Source organism: Gymnodraco acuticeps, unplaced genomic scaffold (genome assembly GCF_902827175.1).
Source record: "Gymnodraco acuticeps unplaced genomic scaffold, fGymAcu1.1, whole genome shotgun sequence".
NCBI lineage: Eukaryota > Metazoa > Chordata > Actinopteri > Perciformes > Bathydraconidae > Gymnodraco > Gymnodraco acuticeps.
The window spans coordinates 1276571-1301399 of NW_022990368.1; the positions used below are offsets into that span (position 1 = coordinate 1276571).

Sequence of the window (24829 nt, forward strand, 5' to 3'; positions counted from 1 at the left end):
GTATTTTAACTTGGATGCAAAGTCATCTATACACACACACACACACACACACACACACACACACACACACACACACACACACACACACACACACACACACACACACACACACACACACACACACACACACACACACACACACACACACACACACACACACACACACACACACACACACACACTGTCCATCTCAACAAGGACCTCCCTCACTGTTCATGGATTGGATGCTAATATCAGGCTTGGCCCTCCTCTTTTGCAGAAAACATTGTTCACCAGTTTTTGTGTGTTTTCATTCATATGAGCGGTATATTGAGCTGATGTGTGGGTGGGGTGTGTGTATGAGTACAAGTCAGTTCCCCAGTTTCTCTCACGTCTCCCCCCTCCTCCCTGTATATCCCTGTCCCTTCCCCCTCTCCCTGGCTTCCTGCTCTCCTGTCATTGGGTGCTGTGTGGGGTGATGGTTTCTGTCGGTGATGTCTCCACAGCGTGTACCGGCTTCAGAACTATAGAGTCTTATTTTGACAGCCTTGCAGGACCAATTAGATTAGATAGAGAGATAGATATATGGATACATATATACATACATACATACATACATACATACATACATACATACATACATGGATAGATAGATATATGGATACATAGACAGATAAATGTGTCTGGAAAGAACATGTAAAATAATATACTAAGAAGACTGTTCATCATCTCTATGGAAGTAAGCTGAAGTCTCATGGGACACCTAGGAGACGCTGGATGCTGCATGTAGCTGAAACACCTGACACCCTGAAGCTTGGACTGCATTCTGCCAGGAAGTGGAGGAATCAAGCCCATTATGAACAGTTTCCACACTGTCATTCCTTCAGACTTTGTATACTGGACCAGAGCATAGACTTGAGTGCTAACAAGCAACAGAAAAAGGATCAACTCTGCGTTTTACTGCATGAGGTGAGATGCAACAACCGCATGATAACATATACTGTACATGTTCATGAGGGGGGATGTTGTTATGATAATATAGATTTTTCCACTATTCATATTTTCTGCTTTTATAGGACTATATTATTACTATTTCTTGTTTACCACTAGTATAACAAAATCTATGAATTGATCACAGTGAGCATAGCATCACTTCAGCAGTGCTGCTACTACGATGAAACAGCATCTCTTCCTCTTATTGGTGGATCGAGGTTCCACTGAAGGCTATTTATTTGTTGCTCCGGGTGTCTGTCATGTAGAAGGGTGTATTCCTACAGTGGTCATATGATACAAACATACCACCCTAGTGTAGTGTGTGTGTTTAGGTGTGGTTCGGAGATGATGGGAGAGCAGAGACAGAGTGGAGGAAGAAGGAGGATGCAGGGGAGAGATGGAACAATTTGATAAACAGAAAAATATTCAAGTTTACTTGTAAAATCAAAAGAACTGGCATGCAAGACTGGATGAAACATACTGACATTTCTATGCATGTCCCTTTTGCATCAGGATGAACATATGCAATCAATAACATTATATATACATCTAAGCACAAATGCTTATTCATAGTTGCTTGTTGTCATGATTGTGCAATCTTTACATGTAACACTTTAGGTGGAGAAAAACAGGCATGACTTATGAACAGCCAAACAGGTGTCAAAGTAAAAGAAAATTCAAGTGAAACATTAAGTAGAAAGAAATCAGCAGATATAAAGATACAGATCTAGTGCCTGTGAGGAATACAATTATTTAGATATACAGACAAAGAAACACAATACAATAAATAAGATGGACATCCAGGAAGCAGATGTTTAAACTATGAATTATTATTTTGTGAATGCTGCCTTTCATAGAATTAACAGGCAGTATGCACTCAGCTAAGAGATGTATGGATCAGCAAGAAACCGACGGTCATATGATCCCTGGTCAGCCCCTCAGCTATTAGAGAGAGAGAGAGAGAGAGAGAGAGAGAGAGAGAGAGAGAGAGAGAGAGAGAGAGAGAGAGAGAGAGAGAGAGAGAGAGAGAATAGTAGAGAGATTAGATAGAGAGAGAGAAGAGAGATCGTAGAGATGATAGAGAGAGAGATGAGTAGAAGAGAGGAGAGAGAGATAGAGATCTAGATCGATAGAGAGAGAATGTTGAACAGGGAATGAGAAAGCAGAACAAGAGGAAACAACAAGAGCAACAGTTTTTCTTGCTGTGTTGTAATGGAGATCAAATAGGCCAGTTGAAGCATTTGGAGGCTTTTACATTATGGTGAGGTGGAGCCCCACTGGATGCATTCATCATAAACCACTCAAAGAAAAGGTAAAACGCGCTTTAATTCTATGTTATATTCTGTAATGTCAACTTGGTGGTGTCTGCACTAATAATGAAATCTGTATCAGAGTTTAACGGACTTATTCTGTAGTGTGGGTTTGAATCAGTGAGGAGGATGTTAGGATTATAATGTTTTCTGACAGAGACTAGACAGCCTTAGCTTTGACACTATATTGCACAAGCTCATTTGGAAGCAACGCAGCAAGAATGAACAGCTGTTTTGTCAAATCCTATTCTTCAATTCTACATCAGGAACCAGGTTTAAAATTCAAATGGTTTGTTGTTTTTCATTTGGGCGTCGTGGTATGCCAGTGGTTGCGTATGTCACAACACCAGATTTTCATTTCCCATTTATCATGGCCAAAAACACAATTCACGATAACAAGGCTGTTGAGATTTCTGTAGAAAATTAAAAAAATGTAAATAAATAATGCAATAACTTTAATTCAATTCAATCTTTATTTCAGACTCAAGGTCCATATCACATACAATAATCCATCTATAACTTTTTGTATTGACATTTTGTCTCTTTTTTTGACAAATTACATTTAGAAAACAAGTGTAAAAAAGGTGAAGAGTCTAACCATAAATTCACAAAGTTTACATTTATTTTCTGCTGGACACAATATTATCACATGTGTACTGCTGTATCAGTGCATCCTAAATCTCAAAAATAGTTCTTATGTTTAGTAATGTTCTCACAGTATGCTTGTTTTGTGTAAAGAAGAGTGGAGCATATATGGGAAAAGTCATTGAATTTCGTGTTTGCTGATGCTGAAATTGTTTTAGACATTCTTGTTTTATCTCCTTGCTTAGAGTCAACAGGTTCCAGGGAAAAACCCTACAATCTTGACAGTGTGGCACCAGCTCAACAGAAAACCAGACCAAAGATTACCACTGCAGGGCTCAGGGATTTGCTTGATTTACTACAATTCTCTTTGCAACATTGACATTGGCAAGACAGTGGGCGGAGTAGAGCCCGCTCACCATGTACTCGCCTCAGAGTCTCCACCGCTGGGGCATCACTCACAGTGAGAGTATGGAGCGGTTAGCCTACAGCCAAGGTAGGTTGGCAAGTATTTTTTATATGAATAACTTCATCAATTATACAACTCCTGTCAAGACTTAAAGGTCACCTATTATGCAAAATCCACTTTTTCATGTCTTTTATACATAAACATGTGTCCCCTCTGTGTAAAGACATTCTCTCACTTGTTGTCCTGATCCATTTACAGTATATCAAAACCTGTCTGAAAATGAGCTGATCAGATTTTGGCCACTTTATGATGTCATAACAATTTTCTGGCTTGTGTAACATTAGCCAATCACCAACCAAGGTAACCCTCCCACCTTATCACCTGAATCTCCTCCTAGAGCACCATTGTGGTTTTTTAACCAAAAGCTCCTTATTTTCATCTAAAGTAACAGACAGAGAATCAGCACATTTGAAACAGGGCTGAAACAGAGGGGATTATGGGATGCTGCAATGATCTGTTTGGTATTTGGAGCCAAACACTTCAGATATATTTTTTGTATATATCTGAGACCTATACTATATTGATGAAAAACAGTATAATAGGGGACCTTTAATGCCCACCTGTTCTCATACAATGTTCCGTAACGGTATACATCCATACAAATCTCTGGATTTTTATCACTGCATTGAAACAAAGCATATATCCTCTCTGCTGTTCACTCCTGTCTAATGTATTACAACAAATCACAAATATAACATTTACATAATTAGCACTCTGACACTAACCTAATAGGTAGACAGTAATTTATCTTATCCATAGGCCTTTTTTAAATTTTTTAAATAAAGAGTGCCTAACATTAAAATAGCATAATCTTAGCTAAAGTGTGTGCGGTGAAGTCTAATAAAGAGGTTAAACATACAATCAGTAGCATTCTTATTATAGAAAAAAACACAAAGTATTTTTTGTCTGCATAATTAATTGAACCAGCTTATGTTACCAAAAATAATTGTATACATAGGCCTTCATAAAGAAATCTCAATTTCATTTTGCAAAATGCATATCTCCCATCAAATGGCATATTGCTCTGTATGAATGGGTTGTGAATGGGTGAATGATGAGGTGTGGTAACGACTGGATAAAGCACTAGATAAATACAGTCCATTTACCATTCCAGTCCCCGGTCATAGAGTGTTGACCGGTACTTTTAGAGGTGCCTGTTGGCACCCTGGGCACTGCTGAGATTCCATTGAGCAAGGCATCGGACTCCCATACTTCTACCTAGTATAGTAGCTGACAACTGCTCTTAGCACTTGAATGGGTTAGTCGAAATTTCACTATTCCCAAAATGACACTACTCTGTCCTGGAGGTCAATTTTAGGAGGTTATTACGGAAGAGGATTATGGCCACATTTTTCTCAGAATTCTGAGTTTAAAGTCAGAACTAAACATTTTTTTTCTTTTGGTCACGTCCCAATGTTTTTTCTCATGTGGCCCTAATCCTCTTCCGTAGACAAGAGTTAATATTAGACTTCATTGTTTTATTTTTTTACTCACGTATCTTAAAATAGCTGTTAGGGCCTCCTTGTCTCCAAGCCTTTGTCCCATCTTCCACCTGAAGGCTGCAGCAGTCCCTTCCACCGGCAGCAGGGGGCGACACGTCCACAACACAGCAGCCTGAAATCATTACGTAGTGCTGCTGCTGCCTTTTGTGTGTGTCTTGTGAGCCTGCTGACACCGCCCCTCCGGAGGGTGCAGCGGGACCGTCACACGCCTACTGTGTCGGTTAGGTCTGCTGGCTGGCTGTAAACAAAACCCTACAGCAGCGCGATGTACGAAATATACCTGTATCCCGGGGAGATAACGGAGCTAACGGTGGTAGCCATGTAAACCGCAACCACGGGTTACAGTACTGGAACGTTACGACGCTTGGTGGTTGCCAGAACTGTCAGTGCTTTACTCGGTGGTTTTACAGGTATTTTTCTTGTGCAATGGTTGTCATAATGGTCACCCGGTGATTTGTACATCAAAGCTAGCTTGCTAACCGTGAGCTAACCGTACACATCTGGCTGCTAATTTCGCACCACTAGCTATAATAATTCCAGATAAACGTGAACATGGCAGCAGCAGCGGAGCACGACCTGGCTCTGTCTGAGGCGGACAGCAGCAAGGAGAAGGCTCAGGTGTTTGGGATTTTGAGGCTACAAGAGGAGAAAGCTGGTGTTGTTGGGGATAAAGCTAGCAGCACAGCGAGAGGAGGAGGAGACGGGCGATGGCAGGCTCCTATCTTCGCTTTGGCCAGGAAAGCATCCGAGACCATTTCAGGGAGTATTCACGTCCTGCCCAAAGTGTCGGAGCACAGGACGTCTCTGCCCGGGGACTGGGCCGTCCAAGGTAGAGTACAGAGGGGGAAGAAGTACTCAGATCTTGTACTTAATTAAAAGTAGAAGTACTAGAGTGTAGGAATACTCTTAAGTAAAAGTACAAAGGAATTAGCAACAACATATACTTACCAAAAGTAAAAGGACTCATTATGCAGATTGGTCCATTTCAGAATGGAATATGGTTTGATTAGAGTTATATTATTCATTAAAATGGTATCAAGCTGGTAAAGGTGCCGCTAATTTAATAACTGTATTTACTGCAGGGTAGCTTGTGAATGTGTGTCCAGGTTTACAGAAAGTCTTATTTAAGAGTTGTTATTATATTATATATGATTATTATATTGCATTATCAATCCAAATCTGGAAAGTAACTAAAGGTATTAAATCAATGTAGTGAAGTAAAAGTACAAAGTAGCACAACATTGAAATACTCAAGTAAAGTACAATTATCTCAAAATGTACTTAAGTATGGTACTTGAGTTACTTTACACCACTGGTAGAGTATTATCAGCATCCAGGGTGTGAGGTTAATAATAACAGGTCTGAAGACACCCAGTATATCATTGTTTAAGGATAATGAAGACACGCTACTATCTTTATCTTTAACTTATCAGTCCCCCATGAGATGTTCAGACTCTGACACTCATTCAGGCAGCTGATAATAGGATCACAGATAATAGTTTCAGTTAGTGTGAGTAGATAAACCGAGCTGTTGCATCCCAACATATCTAACATGACCTCATAAGTGTGTGTGTGGGGGTGTGTGTGTCCCATTGAGTTGTCACAGATCAGAGCTGCTCTCATGCTTTGATGGTACAGCCTCCTCTAATAATGTTGGCTGGCTTCTTCCAACACACAATGTAATGGCCTAAAGCATCACATGCTGCACTGATGCAAATAGACTGCACTGTTTTTAATATTTCCTTTGGGGCTATCATCATGCTTGGTGCACTGTGTGTGTATATGAAGTGTTGTCTGTATGTTTTATCTTATTGTCGAAACCATTTTCAACTCAGTCCAAGTCCCAAATATATTCATTCCATAATTTAAACACAAAGCATTCAAAATGGAACCACCAAACGTTTGGTCTTTTAGCTTGACAAGTGAACGACACTAATCAATGGTTAAGCATAATAGCGGCTGGTTTCTTTTCTGTTGAGCATCATCTTCTGTCATTTTATCAGAGCTCTGGGCTTTATTTTGTCTCTGTCATTGCGCCTATCAGCCATTGTCTGTCTGTCAGTGGAAGTTGTCACTCCCCACACACTCACTATATTTAGCTTCTTATAGATTTCAGGTCCATCACAGACTTGCATTCTAATTTACTAAAAATCTGCATCATGCATTGAGTGCAACATGACGTCCTTGTTGATCGTTTTTATTTTAACAAGAACACATGACACTAATTTAGGAGACGGAACATTTTAATCCCCCATAACTCAACAATTGAAACATTAAGACACTTCTGCGTTGTAGCTATTTATTCCTCAGAGTTTGATGTACTCTACAAGTCACATGGTGTTCACAGGCAATGAAAGGGTTTCTTTTTTTCTCTCAGAATCCTCAAGGCTCACCACCAAAGGGCGTCAAGAGTCACGCTGTTCCCAATAAATCCTTGGTTGATTGGTCAAGGCCAACCTGATGGGGCAATTAAGCTCTTTTGAAATTTGCTAGGCAACATCTCTGCACTGTTTCACCTGACATTGTTTTGTTCTGGCATGTTTGGCTACACATTAACCCACGGGTCCACATGTAGAGCCTTTAGTAACATGTTTCCATAGGAGGGGACAGTCTCAGGCTATGGAGGTTTTATATAATGTAAATGCTGCAAACAAGGCAAATATCTAACAAAGCTATATAAAATGTAGGTACATAAATATTTCTAAGCTAATTAATCATTTTCAAGTTTGGATGAGTTATTATAGATAACTTCGATATATTTGTATTTACCGATGCAGTTGTATGGTCATTTTAAATATTTGAATGACTATTGTTTTGCACAGTCTATAAACAAACTGCTGTGTTTTTTATGTCAAGGCACCGAAAATAAACTAAACATGGTATTCTTAAGGTTATTAAACACCACAAATACTAAAAAAGTATTCGGTATTAATTTCTTAGAATCTTGACGGGCGTATTTTAAGCATATTTTAGGTTAAATGTTTGTGTGTGGCTTTTATCCTGCAGCGCTGCGAGACCCCATGGCGATGGAGCGAACCAACCTGCTAAACATGGCCAAGCTGAGCATTAAAGGGCTGATCGAGTCAGCTCTGAGCTTTGGACGGACTCTGGACTCAGACTACCCGCCTCTCCAGCAGTTCTTCGTTGTCATGGAGCACTGCCTCAAACATGGCCTTAGAGGTAAAAGTGGCGTCTCAACTTATTAAAATTGCTGCACAGTTGTGTTTGTGTTTCTCTCACTCATAAAATATAGAATTCCTGTATTTTCATATGCCAGTTTTGTCTCTTTCTCTCTGCAGTGAAGAAGTCCTTTCTGGGCTTTAACAAGTCTCTGTGGGGTCCTCTGGAGCTGGTGGAGAAACTTTGTCCTGAAGCAGCAGAGATCTCCGCCTCTGTACGCGACCTGCCTGGACTTAAGTAAGGAGGACAATGATGTACACACACACACTTGTGCTCAAACACAATAACCTGACATCCTGCTGGAGGAACATGAGCCACAACACAACCGCACACACAGTAACATGAGAATGTGACGTGAGCCAGAGCAGGGAAATACCTGTGATTTACTTTCACTTCACCTTTCCCGCTCCCTGCAGCGTTACTTCTCCTTATCTATTCTTTATCAACATGATATCTCTGTGTAACATCTATGGCAAAAATAGACACATTTTCCGAAGTAATCAGACTGAGTTTTGGTCACCTGTTTATAATCAAAATAAGTAATGGGGCAATAGTTTATTTGCATCCAGTGTTGAGCAGATTGTGAAACATTGTTATTTGTTTTTCAATGTCACTTCCTGCTATGACTATCACACTTATTTTTAAGATCTGCAGTCTGAGGGGGGACAGTATTGGATTATAAGAACACATAGTAGCCTTTAAAGTGCCCAATATGGGTCGTGGTCAAATGTATACTTCATATTCAAGTTGTGTCCTCTAGTCTAGTGGCTTTGTACTCTCATTCATGCTCATGATTCTGACGTCATACTTTGTTAATAATCTATCAGTCCCTACATACCAGAGCTTCCAGACAGGAGACAGAGTGTGTAATATTCAGCAGTCTGATCCAGCAGAAAAAGGGAACAGTTGTGTTGTGACAGTGTGTTTCCTCTAGTGGTGCTGAGTCAGACCAACAGACATGTGGCAGAGCGTTTTTTCAACATGTGCAACAGTGAAAACGTTTTTTCTTTCTCTGGAATAATGTGATGCATTAAAAACGCAGTTTAGGTGGCTGATATGTCACAGAGGCAGAATGAAACATAGTTGTGTATTCAGATTGTAGTATTGTGTTGTAGATCCTGTAACACTTACACCTCTGTGTTTTTCTGTGTGTTATTACCAGGACTCCATTAGGCAGGGCCAGAGCTTGGCTGCGTCTCGCTCTCATGCAGAAACGGCTGGCCGACTACCTGCGACTCCTCATCACCAGAAAAGACCTGCTCAGGTACACACACATCCTGTTCACATAGCAATAGGGGAATTACACTTGTTTAGAAAAACATACATTTAAAATTGGTTATATGAAAAGCCTTTTATCAGGCATGGTAAAGTTAATCAAGTTACCATTTTGAGATATCAACAGCAGTTCCTGAATCTGTTGTGTGTTTCTCCACAGTGATTTCTATGAGAACTCAGCGCTGATGCTGGATGAGGAGGGGGCCGTGATCGTGGGCCTGCTGGTGGGCCTGAACGTCATCGATGCTAACCTGTGTGTCAAAGGCGAGGACCTGGATAGTCAGGTAACAGCTGCTCCAAAACAGTGCTTAGAGCGTTTGAAAAAACACATTCATATAAGACACAGATTTAGATCGAATGTGTCTGATGACGATGCTGGTCACAGCTGGTGTGCTCTCCCTTCTGTCATCTCTATCATTTCATATTTTTTTCTGCTACACCATACTAAGCAAATAAATTAGAGAGAAGAGATGTAGGTCAACACAAAAGAACGTTATTCCACTTCCTATGCGCACTAGTTCATTGACGTGAAACAGTTTATCTTTAGTGACACAGACAAGATGTGTCTGTTTGCTCACATTATCTTGGCGTCAGGCAGATAGAAAGCAGACGCTGTGGGTTCATGTTTCTACTCCATGAGTGGAGACTTTGTCCTTAACGCAAACATATTTCTCACTAATGCAAACACCTTGCAGTCACACCTGACTGAACGTGCAACATGATGCAATCAGGAAATGTTTGTTTAGATCCAGTGGTCACAGAATGAGTCTACAACACACAGATTTTCAATTGAATGGCAGCTGTGAATTAGGTCTGATTCAATTCCTGAAGAAAAGTTGATACACAACATGTTTTGAGAATCAGAATACCTTTATTAGTCCCACGGAGGGGAAATGTGCGTAGTTACAGCAGGAAAAAGAGCCACAGACAGCTTAATGTTACATATGTTAAATATGTGACATGCATAAAAATGCATGCAAAAAATAAAAAGTTACATAATTAAAAAAAATAGACATCCTGTAACAGTTCTTAGGATTTAGCAGCCAGGAATATATTACACAGTTATTAACGGCATCTATAAATATTGCACATCTAGCACATATTGCACATAGCATAGGTGGTTGGTATTTAACAGCAGCAAGTTACACAATTTACAAAATACAAAATACACACCTTGTAACAGTTCTAAGGATTTAGCAGCCAGGTATATATTACACGGTTATTAACGGCATTTATATATTGCACATAGTTTGTTGGTATTTAGCAGCAAGGGGTGATATAGTCTGTGTTGTGGTGTGTGTGTGTGTGATATGTGTTCCGATGTTCGTGCTGTTTGGTAGTTACATTTATAACTAACACTTCATACTTTTTATATGCAAACATATTCGTTGGTTAAATAATTGGTAACTAAAGCTGTCAATAAATATAATACATAAATACATTTTTCCTTTGAGGTTGGGGTGATCGACTTCTCTATGTACTTGAAGAATGACATTGATGATTACCGGAGTGAAGAAAGGTATGATATTTTTGTCTCCCATTTCGGTACCACTTTACAATAAGACTACCCTTATAAAGGGTTTACGAATAGTTTGTAATTCATTTATTAATTAGGTTGTGAACACTTTATAAATCATTAATAAGCTTTTATAAGACATGAGATAAACAGGGCAACTGTGACCGGTTGCTTGCTAAATAGTGAGCCCACATTTATCTGTACTGCTAAGCCTTATATTGGCTACCTAGCTTACTTCGTCTTCTTCTTCAGCCAGCATCCTTGGTATCTGTTGCTCACTGAAATAATTCTCGCTAAGTAGCCATTACCAATATAAGGCTTAGTCATCTTGCCAAATAGTGAGCCTGTGTTGATGTATGAAAACTATGTTAGAACTGGTTCTTAATGATTAATAAAGTGTTTACAACCTAATTCATAACCTAATTATAAACCCTTTATTAATCCTTTATAAGGGTAGTCTTATTGTAAAGTGGTACCCTTATTTCGATACATTGGGTCTCTTTAGGACCCCTAAATGTAATGCAGAACTCAGTTTAATGTATGTTTCCCTGGCAACAGGAATAGCCAGATAGCGTCCATCTTGGATCAGAAGAACTACGTAGAGGAACTGAACCGACAACTCAAGTAAGACATTTCAAATTGTTTTTAAAGCAGATGTGCTTGCAAGAATGTTAGTACTTGTTGAGTTTATGATATTAGTTACTTTACACCAGTGGCTATAAAGATAGAAAGACTAAGCCTTGCACAGAGGCATGAACATACATTTTCAAAATGCTCAACAGTGCTGCCAAAATTATAAATTGACTGCTCCACAATTAAAATAAATGCTTTTATATATTTCTATTAGATGTGACTCTTTAGCGTTTCTGTTATTATTAACTGCTGCTTTAGTTGCTCTGACTGCTAAAATCCTGTTATTCCTCATTTTAAAGCCGATATTCCGTGGGGTCGGGGGGCTCGGATCCTTGTCACCTTTTTCATACCTGATGAATTTGCATCCCTGACTACAGTTGCTTTAGCGTGTAGAAGCTAGTAAGCCTACTATTTGATTTGTTTTAGATAGGCACCACATGTTTCATATGCAGACCTTATTTTCCTGTTCCATGTTCAAATAAACCATTTTCAGTGGTTATTTTTTTTTGTTCATGGAAAATGAGGTAAAGGTCATTGAGAAGTCATGGAAAAGTCAATTGGTGAAAAAGTGTATGAACCCTGGTTAAAGGAAATTGCAAGGAATGGATATCCTCTGTTTAAAATGCTGTGCATTTTGTACCTTTTCAAAACTCTCTTTTTTACCTCGCACTTTGTTTCTATTTCTGATGATTGTCAGATGTTTGAGTGGTTGTTTCAGAAGTGCACCTCTGTCCCATCTGTCCCTACAGACGGACTCACTAAAGCACAGACTGTCACACTTCCTGTTTCAGGTTCTCTTCTCACAAACCTGCTATTCTTTTTTTATATGAAACTTGATTGATCTGTTCCTTTAAATGGAATAATCTTTCTTCACATTTTGCAGCTGTAAAGAAACCTCTACTGGGTACTATTTCAACATTAAATTACCCTGTCATTAATATATTTTAATGAAACGTATGAGCTGTCTCTGAAGCCAAGTTTAACACTGCCATTGAATTGTAGCTATTAAAGTTGTAAAAGTTCAAGTTTAATATTGTGTGTTTGTTTGTCTAGCTCCACAGTTCACGGTCTTCAGGGCAGAGTGGACAATCTAGAGAAGTCCAACACTAAACTCATAGAAGAGGTGAGACCCACACTCAAAATACCTGTGTATTAGACTAAGTTACCTCTGAGTGTAAGTCCATGTTGCTAACACTGTATCTGATACGATGATCTCTAGTCTATGTTTTGATGAAATCACAGTGTCAGCATGAGTGTTATTGTCAAACTGTTTATTATCAGATAAATTAATCTGTGTTTTTGTTCTTCGTGTTTGTGTGTGTAGTTAGCCATAGCCAAGAACAACATCATCAAACTGCAGGAAGAAAACCAGCAGCTGAGGAGTGAAAACACCCTAATTGTGCTGAAGACACAACAACATTTAGAGGTACACAATCACACATGTACACACACAAATCACATCATTGTCTTAAGACAGATGAGAACTTTCAAATGGTACATCCAGCCTTTAATATTTCCACAATTATTCCCAGAACGTACTACAAATTGATGCATGATACGGCTGACATTGATGTTATTTATCTAGGTAACCCAGGGCGATGCGTCAGTGGAGAGAGACACGTACAAACAGTCTCGTCAGGGTTTGGATGAGATGTTCAGCGATGCTCAAAGGCAACTGAAGGAGGAGTGTCAGCTCAGACAGGTCAGACTGCGCCTGATTGTGTTTTTGTTTTCAATTTTTTTTATTGAGTGTAAAAAATAGACTTGACAGCATGTGTTTTATTTTTAGGATGTGGAGAATGAGCTGGTCGTCCAGATGTCCATGAAACAGGAAATGGAGCTCGCTATGAAACTTCTGGAGAAAGATATTCATGAAAAGCAGGTCAGCATCTATCCACTACTTACTCTGTCTTCCTTTTTGAATATATTTACAGAGCTTAAGGAAGACAACAGTGTACACGGAAGGACATCATTTAAAATAAGAAAACGTCAAATTGTATTCAGAATGACAATGGATACACAAATAGAATTCACCAAACATGAAAATTCATCAATGTTCTAAGAGACATGGGATAATATAGGACTTTGCATATTATGAGAATTGTTAATAATTAGTTTTAATCAATTTGGACACTGACAATTAATGCAAGGGCCGCATCAGGAATTGATTAGATATATAAATGGACTCAATCTGTTAACGTTATGATAACAGGAATGATGTGGTTGCTCTTCAGACATAGTGTCGTCACATTGAGGGCGCACATGATATTAAAGCCACTCAGCAGCAGCAGCTCATATGGAGCAGTCATACTTTGCCAACTCCTCTGCCAGTCTCTCTCTGGCAGCCTCAGGCCTTTCACCACCAACATGTGAACACTGCTACATAAAACACCAACAGCTGATATTTGTAACAAAGCTGCGACATACAGTGGTCGCCATGGCTACAGCCTAATTACATCCCTTAAAAACATCATCAGGTGAATCTGTCTGTGGAGAAATGTCATTATTTCACAGGACCATAAGGCATGTTATGTAACATGTATTGTGAGATACAGTGTGTCCTAGATATGCTTCAGCCCGCTAACAGGTAGCTCTATTTGTTTGTCATAAAAAATGTCATAGTATAAAATAAAAATCATAAAGAAAGTGATTGTATAGTATTTGATATAAGTTCAGTCAGACAACACGTGTTTCTTAATATGTTTATTATAAGCAGCATATAGTTTGAGTTTAGCGTCTAGGCTCGGGCCTCATCACTCCACAGATGTACAAAGAACATTGAGTGATGGTTAGATAACTATCCCCCGAGCCTACAGGTGGAAGCTGGGGTGGTGGTGGGGCAGGCGAGCAGCAGCAACATGAAACACAGCAGCAGGAACATGAACGTAGCAATAGAGTTGATTGCCTGAACTAGCTCGCAGGCTTCGCCCCATATATCGTAACAAGTCATCATTTAGTATGTTTTACAGCATTTAATGAAAAAGGCATTGTACATTGTCGAAAAATATAATACAAAATGTAATATTATATGTATATATATAAATGTTATATTAACATTTAAAAAACAAACAAGAAATGTCATTACTCCAAAAGAAACTGTACTGTAATTATCATAATTCACAAACTGCCAGTAAAACAATTATTTGAGAGTACAAAGAGATGCATACAAATAATAATATGAAACCCTTTAATGACTGAATGTATAGCGGAAATAAAAAAATGACAGTAAAACTAAAACAGTCATGACGAAATCAGAACACCATTGATGTTTTTATTCCTCACCAACAGGACACACTAATCGGACTGAGACATCAGCTGGATGAGGTCAAAGTCATCAATGTGGAGATGTACCAGAAGATGCAGGTAAAAAAACACAACCTCTTATCATACACAATGCACATACTGTCATAATTCTAATGACTCATTTATTTATTTGTTAGTCGTCAGATGATGAGATGAAGAAGAAGAATGACGTGATCACTCGTCTGGAGGAGAAGACCAATCAGATCACTGCCACCATGAAGCAGCTGGAGCAAAGGTGAGTTACACTCCCATGTGTCCTCAGTCCCTCCTTCGACCCTCAATCTACTCTGCGTTTCAGCAAAGACCCTTGTTGTACAGTCTCTCTATGCCTTACCAAAACATGAACAAAATCCCCTCCTAGCAAAGTGAGTTTGACGACCCTTTTAACATCTTTGACTCACGTTGAACTAAAATTATGGAATCATAGAAAAATACTCGTTCTCTGTCCAAAATGTTGTATTTTTGTCTACAATAGATGAGAGTAACACCTACGTCGTTTTTGCCAATCCGATCAGAAATTTAAGAAAACCGTGGATTTTTGGATCTTCAAAGAGCTCGATTACGATGGCCAGTCAGGCAAACAATTACATTAAATCATTGGAATTCGACGATCGGTCTCGATATATGGTTAAATTAAAATCAGTAGGCGAGGCTGTAATTTCTCCAGCTGTTACTCTCATGAGCGAGGCGGAAAATAATAGTTGTATCATGCCAAAAAGCTGCCGTGTCGTTTATTGCACCTCAAACATTAAAACAAATCCAGAGTTATGTTTTTCTGCACTTGCTCTAAGAAAAACGGACAGTAAAGAAGAGCTCTGTGGCTTCAGGCTTGATCGCCATTCAAATGACAGCGTTGTTTTCCCCCAAAAGTGGGCGGGGCCGTAAAGTCAGAGGTTACTCTCACCTATAGAGTGGCGAAGTCCCTCCCCTTCTGGGGGACCTCCATGGGACCTTATTTCAGAAAAAATATGTATGGAAGTCAATGGAGAGAGAAAGATTATCTTTCGATCCCGTTTGAATTGTGCCACGAATTACACATATGATGTTTGTCAATTTAAAAGATAATTTTGCAAGTCAAAAAAATAAAAATGTGTCGTAAAACTGTGAAGTAGTACCACATTTTTTTTTGTGAACCGCTCAATGAACTACATCTCTGGTCTCGCACACGTCACCAACACCAAGATGGCCGACACGTTAGCACATTTCACTTCTTTCTTTCAGAATGAGGCGAAAAGTATTAAACGAGGTGAAAATCACTCCAAGTCTGGGCATGTTGAGAGCTGTGCATACACACAAGGGGAGTTAGTCAGTTCCTTAAGAACCAGCATGCGGGACCGGCTTTACAAGGTTTCGGTGAGTAACACAAGTGTAATGTGTAACGTTAATGACATCACTTACGCGACTCCTGGATTTGTAGTCTTTCTAGTTGCATATTTTTGTCTTATATTTCAACAGTTTTACGACAAACTGACTTTTTTGACATGGAAATTATTTTTTAAGATTGACAAACATATGTGTAATTCGTGGCACAATTCAAACGGGTTCGAAAGATAGTCTTTCTCTCCCCATTGACTTCAATACATCATTTTTCCGAAATAAGGTCCCATGGGGCGGAAGTAGAAGGGCGGGACTTCGCCTCTCTATGGACATCGATCGCCTACTGCTATATTTAAACATATATCGAGCCCGATCGTCGATTTCCAATGATTTAATGTAATTGTTTGCTTGTCTGGCCATCGTAATCGAGCTCTTTGAAGATCCAAAAATCCACGGTTTTCTTACATTTCTGATCGGATTGGCAAAAACTTCAGAATTTGAATTGACCGCCATTCAAATGACAGCTTTGGTTTCCCCCAAAAGTGGGCGGAGCCATCATTTTTGCCCAGAAGTGATGCATGTGTTACTCTCATCTATAGTACTTTCCTTTTTATTATTACAAAAACCCCACATATTTCTGCATGGTGTATTTTTAAGTAAACTACAGAGAACTGGGGAAACAAATTTGGGAAATGATTTTAGTCTTTAATCTCTGTTTCAGTGTTGGTCAAAGGAAGGTATTATTTAATATAGTTTTATAAATGTATTTTGATATCTAGGCAGGAAGTCCTTATTCAGAGGTAGTATCCATTTTCCTGAAACACTTAAAAGAGCAAAACACCGTAACTATAAAAAATACGTTTGAATCCATTACCATTAACTAAACTGCTAATAAAAAAATGGGAAGAACTGCTAAACTATTTCCTGAGGGGAGCCCTGCAGTCCATAATGTATTATGTCAATCAATGACCCTGCTGATATCTTCATGCCTGCATGTTGTCTTGATCACTGCTGCACTACAGTCCTTGTACAATGCTCCATATTTCAATATCAGTCATCATGAGACCTGCTGGTCCATTGTTGCGTTCTGATCCCTCCTCACCTCATCGTCTACCAGTCAACACGGTCCACCCCGCCCTCCCTCCCCCATTGGTTTAAATCTGTTCCATCCTATTTGTGATTGGTTGTGAATGTTTTTGCTGCCCTAAAGGTCTGTGTTCAGTAGTCTGGTAGTACACAAACCCCGGTTACAGCTTTGTGTTGTGTAGCTAAAAAACAGTTAAACATGTATTGACAGAGCCACTGTTTTAATATTTGATTAGATAAGTAAAGATACATCCTCCCTTTAGAAAACAACGTGTTATCTACTTTAGAGATCAGGTTTAAATCTCTCATGTTGATAGTATACTTGTGTAAATGTCCCTTCTTTCTGATCATGTTATATTTATCTATCACTCCACGTTAGCTTTCAGTGCTTTTGCTTCCCATCTCTTCTCATTACTCATACGCTTACTGTTGAGGGAAATGTATCCAGACTAAAGAAATCTGATGCAAGTGGCAGCCTGAAATCAGATTTCTGTGTTTAAGTCTTTTATTCAAACGTCCTGCTGTTCTTGTGATGTTAAAAGTCACTTAAAGTGTTCAGTGTAACCGGGGCCACTTAGCATACTGATGTATTGACATCCTTTCTTCCTGCCTTTCCTCCTTCTTTCTTCCCTTCTGTTTGTCTCTTTTAAACCATCCATCCAATCATCCATCTGTTTTGCTCCCTTGAAACCACATTTCCTTTATTTCCTGATTTGATCCGCTGTGCAGTGATATGGATCTGCTAAATCAGACCCGAACGCTTGCTATGTCATTTGTTAATTGTGCCAGCTCAGACACAGAGCACCAGTACAAGCTAGTGAAGGACATCTCCTTCTGAGGACACATGCAGTCACACCATGGCTTATGACTGAATACATAAACAGACTTAACTTAAAGGGTTATTCGAGCTCTAGTTAAATCCCGTTCAGACAACTTGTGCTGAATGGATTTCCTCTGACTGCCCTGGTTCAGCTGGTCAGAGAACTGTCTGAATATTACTGAATCTGTTGTACTTTAATAGTAACATTTTAAAAATAATTGTACACTACTTTATCTATTCACTTACACATGCATACATATGCTACACATTGTTCCTGTCTGCAGTAGTCAGTTTATATGCAGTAACACTGACAGTAAGATAGTTGACAATGAGATGTTATCATAGGGTTGTTGTTGTTGTTGTTCACATTGAGTTACAATGAGTATAGTGGGCATAACAACAACACCTAGTGTAAATGTAGTGTTTAGGGACTGTATTAAGGAACTGTACAAATGTAATTGGAGTGGGGAGGAGGTAACATTATTTGTTAAAAATGGCTACACTGTCCCCACAACATCTTGTAATATTTGATTTCTGATTGATCTTTGCCATTAATAACTGAAATTGCTTAAATAATGTAATGTGGTGTACTCCAATTAAAACCATAAAATGTTAATGGTTTAATCAATATTCACATAGCTACCAAATTTGCCAAAAATGTTGCTGATGTCTGGGAAAACCACATGACATCTAGAGAGATAACATTCATTAACGACAGTCACCCTCAAAGGTTTAGGCTGCCATCCACCCAGTACCAACTGGGAACACACGTGTAATCCTTCCTCCATTTTTCTAAACTCCCTCCTAATAATTTCTGTACAGTCCCTTAATAGCATCCACGTTGGCTCTGCAGAAAAGTTGAGTACTATGTCATTTTGAGCCATGCTATCTTTTGACCTTGTGGCAGCCAGTCTAAACAACCTTAGATCATATAACCTAGGAATAGTGTTTCCACGGCGGCCTGCACCTCATCAGAGTCACTCCAGATGTCAGACAGGAGTTTGCCTGTGCAGCCTCCTGCTTTATTTTGCTGCTGTGCATGTGACCTGCTGCTGAGCGGCTGTGAAGACCCTTGCTGCGTCTGAACTCAGTCCCTCACTCACTTCTCTCTCAGTGATTCACATTCAGAAGTGTTCTCTATAGTGAGCAGAACATTTGAGCCAATTCTGAACCATTGTCATTTTGCATCTCCACGTACAGGTGACTTTTTTTTGTACCCTTTGGACACTAATTAAAGGTCAGGGGGAAATATATTTCACTCCAGAGCTGCAACAGTTAGTAAATCAACAGGAACATATTTGCCAAATCATTTGATCACTGTTTAATCTCAAAGTAATTTTTCATGCAAAAATTGGGGATAAACGGCTTTTAATTATTAAAAAAGGAAATATCTTTGGTTTTGGTCGAACAATATCCGACATCTATAAACAGGACTTTGGACTTGGAGAAACTGGGATGGATTTTTACTATTTTTGTTATATTAATGAAAACAATAGTTTGATGCAGCTCTAGTGCACTCTATAGTTAAAAGGGATTGATTTTGGACACAGCCGCCTCCTTCTGCCATTGATTTACTTGAACTGAAAATGGTAAGGTTGAGTCAGTTTTGCAGATAAAGCTCAGCAGCTTCAGCTCATGTGATCTGTTCCTGCAGGCTAGGCCGACTGTAAAGAATTGTAAACGTTTGATGCTTTTCTCAAGCAGACTTAAATGTTGTTGGGTCTTGTTTTTGCATATTTATTGGCTTTTGTGATAGATGAGATTCATTCGTCCTATTCTAACTCCATGTTCACAATACTGTAACTCCTCTCAATTTGTAGAAAAATAAGCACTTAGTACAGCTGTTGAAAACTCACAACTACTGTCTTTTACCGCAGTAACCAATAAAGTTAGATGTTTTGAAAGTGTTGGGTGTGGTTTGAGTTTCTGGACAGGTTTAGAGTGCTGACACTGGGAAATATATTGTGTGTTATTAAGTCTTCAATCAACACTAGCTGTTAGTCAGGTTCCTCTTGTGAAAATATCTCACATGGCTCAACAAGATCTAAAACTTCCTTTAAATCCTCATCTCCCAAAAACCTTTGTATTCGTCACTGCTCTGTTTCCACCCCCTCATTTCTTCATCTCTGATTGTACTCTGGTGTTGTTACAAAGAAAAGTACAATGCCTGCCATCTTCCAGCCCCACCTCCATTTATCATCATCCCTCCATGTACCCTCTCGTATTCCTCTATTATTTTGTGCCCCCCCCCCCCCCCCCCTCCATACTCAGCCCCCAGTTTTTTCTCTCCATGGTCCTGAGTTTGTCCCTGGTTATAATGGTGCAGATTACAGGAGGCAGAGAGGCACCGCACCTCGGCCGAGGAGGGGACCAGACGCTTCAAACTGGACTTTGCCAACAAGGCGGACAGCCTGCAGCGGCAGATTGAACACCGAGAGAAGCAGCTGTAAGCAAAACCGCTCTACGAACAGACTCATGTACACTGAGACACACGAGACACAGCATATCAAATACACCATAATCTGTGTAGGATTGTAAATCAAATGTTGTTGATGAAGCTCCAGTTTTTACATTTATAGCCTTGATTCATGAACCGAGCAGTAATTCACAATTAAAACAATTATATACAATGGATGTAGCTCTCTTCACGACACAGACACAGGTCGGTTCTTTCAAACGGGCGTTTATTTCTTGGAGTTTTCATCTTGTAGCTTCCCCTCTTCCGTTACGCCGTGAGAACTACAACAAACTAATTACACGTATACATAGCCAAACATATTAGCATATTGTGCTACACACACATGAATGAAAATAGGAAACATGAAAAAATAAAACAAATACCTCGTTGGCCGCTTGTCGTGAAAGGAGAGTAATCTTAAAGTTCCTTTTCCGTATAACTTTGTCAAATTAAAACTTTGTCACAGACTTCAGCAGAGCTTCAAATAAAGACGTCAAACCACATTGAGTTGTCCAGTGTATCAACAAAACACGCAGTACCAGTACATGAACACACATTAGTTCCTAAGCACAGGAAACAACAAACACTTACGCATATTGGTTTAACATATAAAACAAACTGTATTAAATCATGCCATATTTAACGAAAATAATATAACATTAAATAAAGTATTTATTTATTGAATTTAACTATGAAATTAATTGCGTTGTTCTTTTTAATTAAGGCAACTTTGTTACGTCATTTACAATGGATAATGTGCATTGTGCATTCATATCATCTGTTACTCAGTATGTCTCTTGTTTGTCATTGTTATACGTGTTTTTGGTGTTGTATGAACATGTTTGTGCTGTTCCTGTAGCCAGCAGCTGGACACGGACCTGAAGATAGAGAGGGAGTGGAGGGTGACGTTACAGAACGATCTGGACCGAGAGAGAGACGCGGTGTCTCAGCTCAGCACCGAGGCGCTGCAGATCAACGGACTGAAGAAGGTAAAGAGACGGGGAAAGAAAGGCATTATGTATGTGATCATATATAGTAGTGTGTGTGACTTCCAGTTTGTTATTTGGAGTTTTTATTGCGATAATTGCAGGAGTTTCATCGCCTCCACGATGAAAACATCCAGCTGAAGACCATCTGTGAGGACCAAGAACAAGCTCTCGAGGAGCTGGGATCCAAACTGAGCGAGTATGTGCGCTTTAAAGTGAAAATCTAAAAAGACAGTAAAATGCTCTTACCAAACATGTCACATTTTTAATTACCAATTCAATTTTAAACGTGTATCAATGTAAGGTATGTTTGTATGTGTGTTTTGAGAGTAAAAAGAGATCTTAAAATCATTAGGGCTATGCCAAAGTGTTTGCTAATTCACAACAAATAGCAGATATTTTGTATTCTTCCAAAAAAGAAAGTCAATAGATTTTAGAAAGCCAAACATCTTCCCTTGATGTAGCCAAGAATGAAACCTTTTTACTAATATTCTTTATATTTTGTGTAAATGTCTATTAATGTATTGTTTTTACCATCAGATCCAAATTAAAGATTGAGGACATCAAAGAAGCCAACAAAGTTCTTCAGGTAAAGTAAAATAGCACATCACTAAGACATGAAGTTAGATAAGATATTAGTAAAAGGGCAGAGATTATGTAAGTATGTTGTGTGCCGTTTTGTAACATGTATAATGCAAAATTAGGGAGAAACTAACGGTGTTGTTGTTGTTGTTGTTGTTGCAGGGGGGGCAGGTGTGGTTGAAGGACAAGGAGGCCAGCAACTGCAAGCTGTGTGAGAAGGAGTTCTCCATCTCCAGACGAAAGGTCAGTCAAAGAAGAACCAGAATAAAAGTAGAGATTGAAATCCATTCCTGGTTCAAACTACTCCAGGCCCTTGATGTGTTGTTGAGAAAGTAATTACTCCACATACTTTTCTATGAACAAATGGCAACTGGTATTTTATATCATATAAAAAGTTAATAGGATAATGTGTTTTAAAAATATAAACAAGTCATACTATGGTTTTTCTATTTTTCTAGTTCATACTATAATACGCCATAAGTTGTTACTGAGAAAAAAGTAAGATTATAGTATACCTGAAAAATATTTAAAAAGTCATAGTATGTCAAAAAAAGAAGTCATTTCACACACGTATATCAAAAGTCATTGTATAGTTTGCAATAAATTGTTCCTAAACAATATATGTAAAAGTATAGTTTGCCTTTATAAGAATAAGAAATAAGAAAGTCATAGTATAGTATGTATAAAAAAAAAGGAGATAGGATAGTATCCCGTGAATATATAACAAAGTTGTACTATGCTACAGTAATTCACCTTGATCTAAATCCTGAACTACACCCTGCTGTGTCTTTGAATTGTATTTATTTGGACCTGAAAACTCCTAGAAGGACATAGGCTTTGATGTTCAAGGTGTGGGGACCCTGTATGTAGTTATTGTGGTTTTAAATCTATCCGTCTCTCTCTCTCTCTCTCCCTCTCTCTCTCTCCCCAGCACCACTGCAGGAACTGTGGGGAGATCTTCTGTAACAGCTGCTCTGACAATGAGCTCCCTCTGCCCGCCTCGCCCAAACCTGTCAGAGTGTGTGACACCTGCCACGCCCTGCTGCTGCAGCGCTGCTCCTCCAACCCCACGTGAAGCACCGCTGCACCTCTGTCCTGACCGCCTCAAACTATCTGAGACCCTCAATCCCCTCTCCTCTGTAAGAACTGTCTCACAACTTCTCTCTACACACCGCTGCTGCTGCTGCTAGAAATGGCCCCTGTGCATGACCATTGAGTATATTTGCGATGTCTTTATTTACGGTTTGAAAAAGTCCCTCATAGACAAACAATGGCATCATTCTGCCTTTTTTTGAGTTAAGGCAGTCAGCCCACATCAACATGTCTTACTTTATAGTCCGAGTGAGAATCTCCTTTACAATCATTATCCTAAATATCAGTTTTACAGATGAAACATTTATGGCAAGTTTAGATATCATTGACCTGTCTGCTATAAGAGGAACCACTTTACTTTGGGCCGAGTGTGAACCTGCACCGTGACGAGCACTGCTGCAGCTAAATGCAGATTCACAGCCAAAGCTGCATTATTATAATTTATTTATCAGGCCTCAAACTGTATACAGCCAAACACATGAGATGATATCATTTATACAGATAAGTGTTGTTGCCTTGTTACCGAGTCTGAATGCAAAGCCCCTTCTTTAGAGCGAGAGGGAAATGAAAACAAACATACAGGCAACATTTACACAGGCACAAAATCCGACGTGACTACATACTGAATTGTATCGTTGACTGTGGGAAGTTCCTGTTTTTAAGTGGTTGTTTCACATGGCAACAAAGGCTTTTCTGCAAACTTATTGTAGAAACGTTTACAGCTCCAAGCAGATTGTGCTCTGCTGACACAATGACCTAAACTAGTGTCTTTCACATGAACTGAACCTCAGTGCTGTTGTGCCTGTGTAAATGCAGGGAGTTGAACCTACTTGTGCTTCTTGTGGTGCCAAAATGAGCCCTAAATTCTACAGTGAGGATTTCTGTAGAGATATTTTACAGTAGCAACACTAACCCAGAAGGTGCTGCTTCGAGGACCAAGAAGAGCAACAGATGGAAAACAAACTGGCTTTAGTTAGTTAACCACTGATGGCCGTCTTACAACTTGACCACTTCACTGACTAGTTGGTGGCTGAAAACAGATGAGTGTTACACACTTCTGACACCATAGCCCCAAGCTTGAACACTTGCCAATCCTATATTACCTGTAATATAGAGGAGTATTTATGTTTGATTTTGTGCACATTTGTTACTTTCAGAAATCATGGGAGACTTGTGTGAGGCTTCCCTGTGAAGTTAGTTGTAATCTGTGCAGATGGAGATGTTATGATAGAAGAACCACATTTTACTGCTGCTCCATTCCTGAGAGGGAAATGTTGAATTTCTTAATCTTGTTTTTTATTATTTTAAATGCTGCTGACTGTAAGGTTCAGTCTTCAGCGACGGGTTACGAGTTCACTGCACACTCTGATTTTGTACTTAAATACAATGTTTACAATTTGTGACTTAAAATAAACTGGAAGTATTCATTTCCATGAAGACAAAACAGGCCTGGGTTCATTTCAATAAGCGTTTTTCAAATATTTAAAATCACACCAATTTATCATTAAGTGCTAGGCAAACACTTCTGAGCTGCACTCGGGCCTGAAACCTTTTTGTACACGGTTGCGTTTATAAATCTCTTTCAATGGGACAGTGTTGATACCACTGTTGTATGTTGTATATACACATGTTGATAATCACCGTGGAACTTTAGCTTATTAAATCCTGCCAGTTTAATAATAACTATTGCCAACGGTTTGTTGCCTTGACTGTAGCAGTTTGATTAAATCACGTTACAAACACAAT

General features: G+C 39.2%; 1 protein-coding gene across 4 annotated transcripts; it reads left to right on the forward strand.

The window, feature by feature from the left end:
- The first annotated feature begins 561 nt into the window (after positions 1–561).
- rufy2 (RUN and FYVE domain containing 2) lies at positions 562–24829 on the forward strand. 4 transcript variants are annotated; one of them, XM_034224288.1, is made up of 20 exons: positions 562–948; positions 3113–3360; positions 7842–8015; positions 8135–8252; positions 9178–9279; positions 9451–9574; positions 10745–10809; positions 11365–11430; positions 12493–12562; positions 12764–12865; positions 13025–13141; positions 13229–13321; positions 14728–14802; positions 14880–14977; positions 20292–20411; positions 21283–21412; positions 21514–21608; positions 21950–21998; positions 22154–22234; positions 22923–23066. In XM_034224288.1, the coding sequence occupies exons 2-20, from the start codon at positions 3285–3287 to the stop codon at positions 23064–23066; spliced, it is 1899 nt and encodes a 632-aa protein (XP_034080179.1). In that variant the 5' UTR covers positions 562–948; positions 3113–3284. The 4 variants fall into 4 exon arrangements, with proteins under 4 accessions (XP_034080179.1, XP_034080178.1, XP_034080180.1 ...); XM_034224287.1 differs by lacking the exon at positions 562–948 and adding an exon at positions 2146–2284; XM_034224286.1 differs by lacking the exons at positions 562–948; positions 3113–3360 and adding an exon at positions 5388–5664 and having other exon boundaries at positions 22923–24829.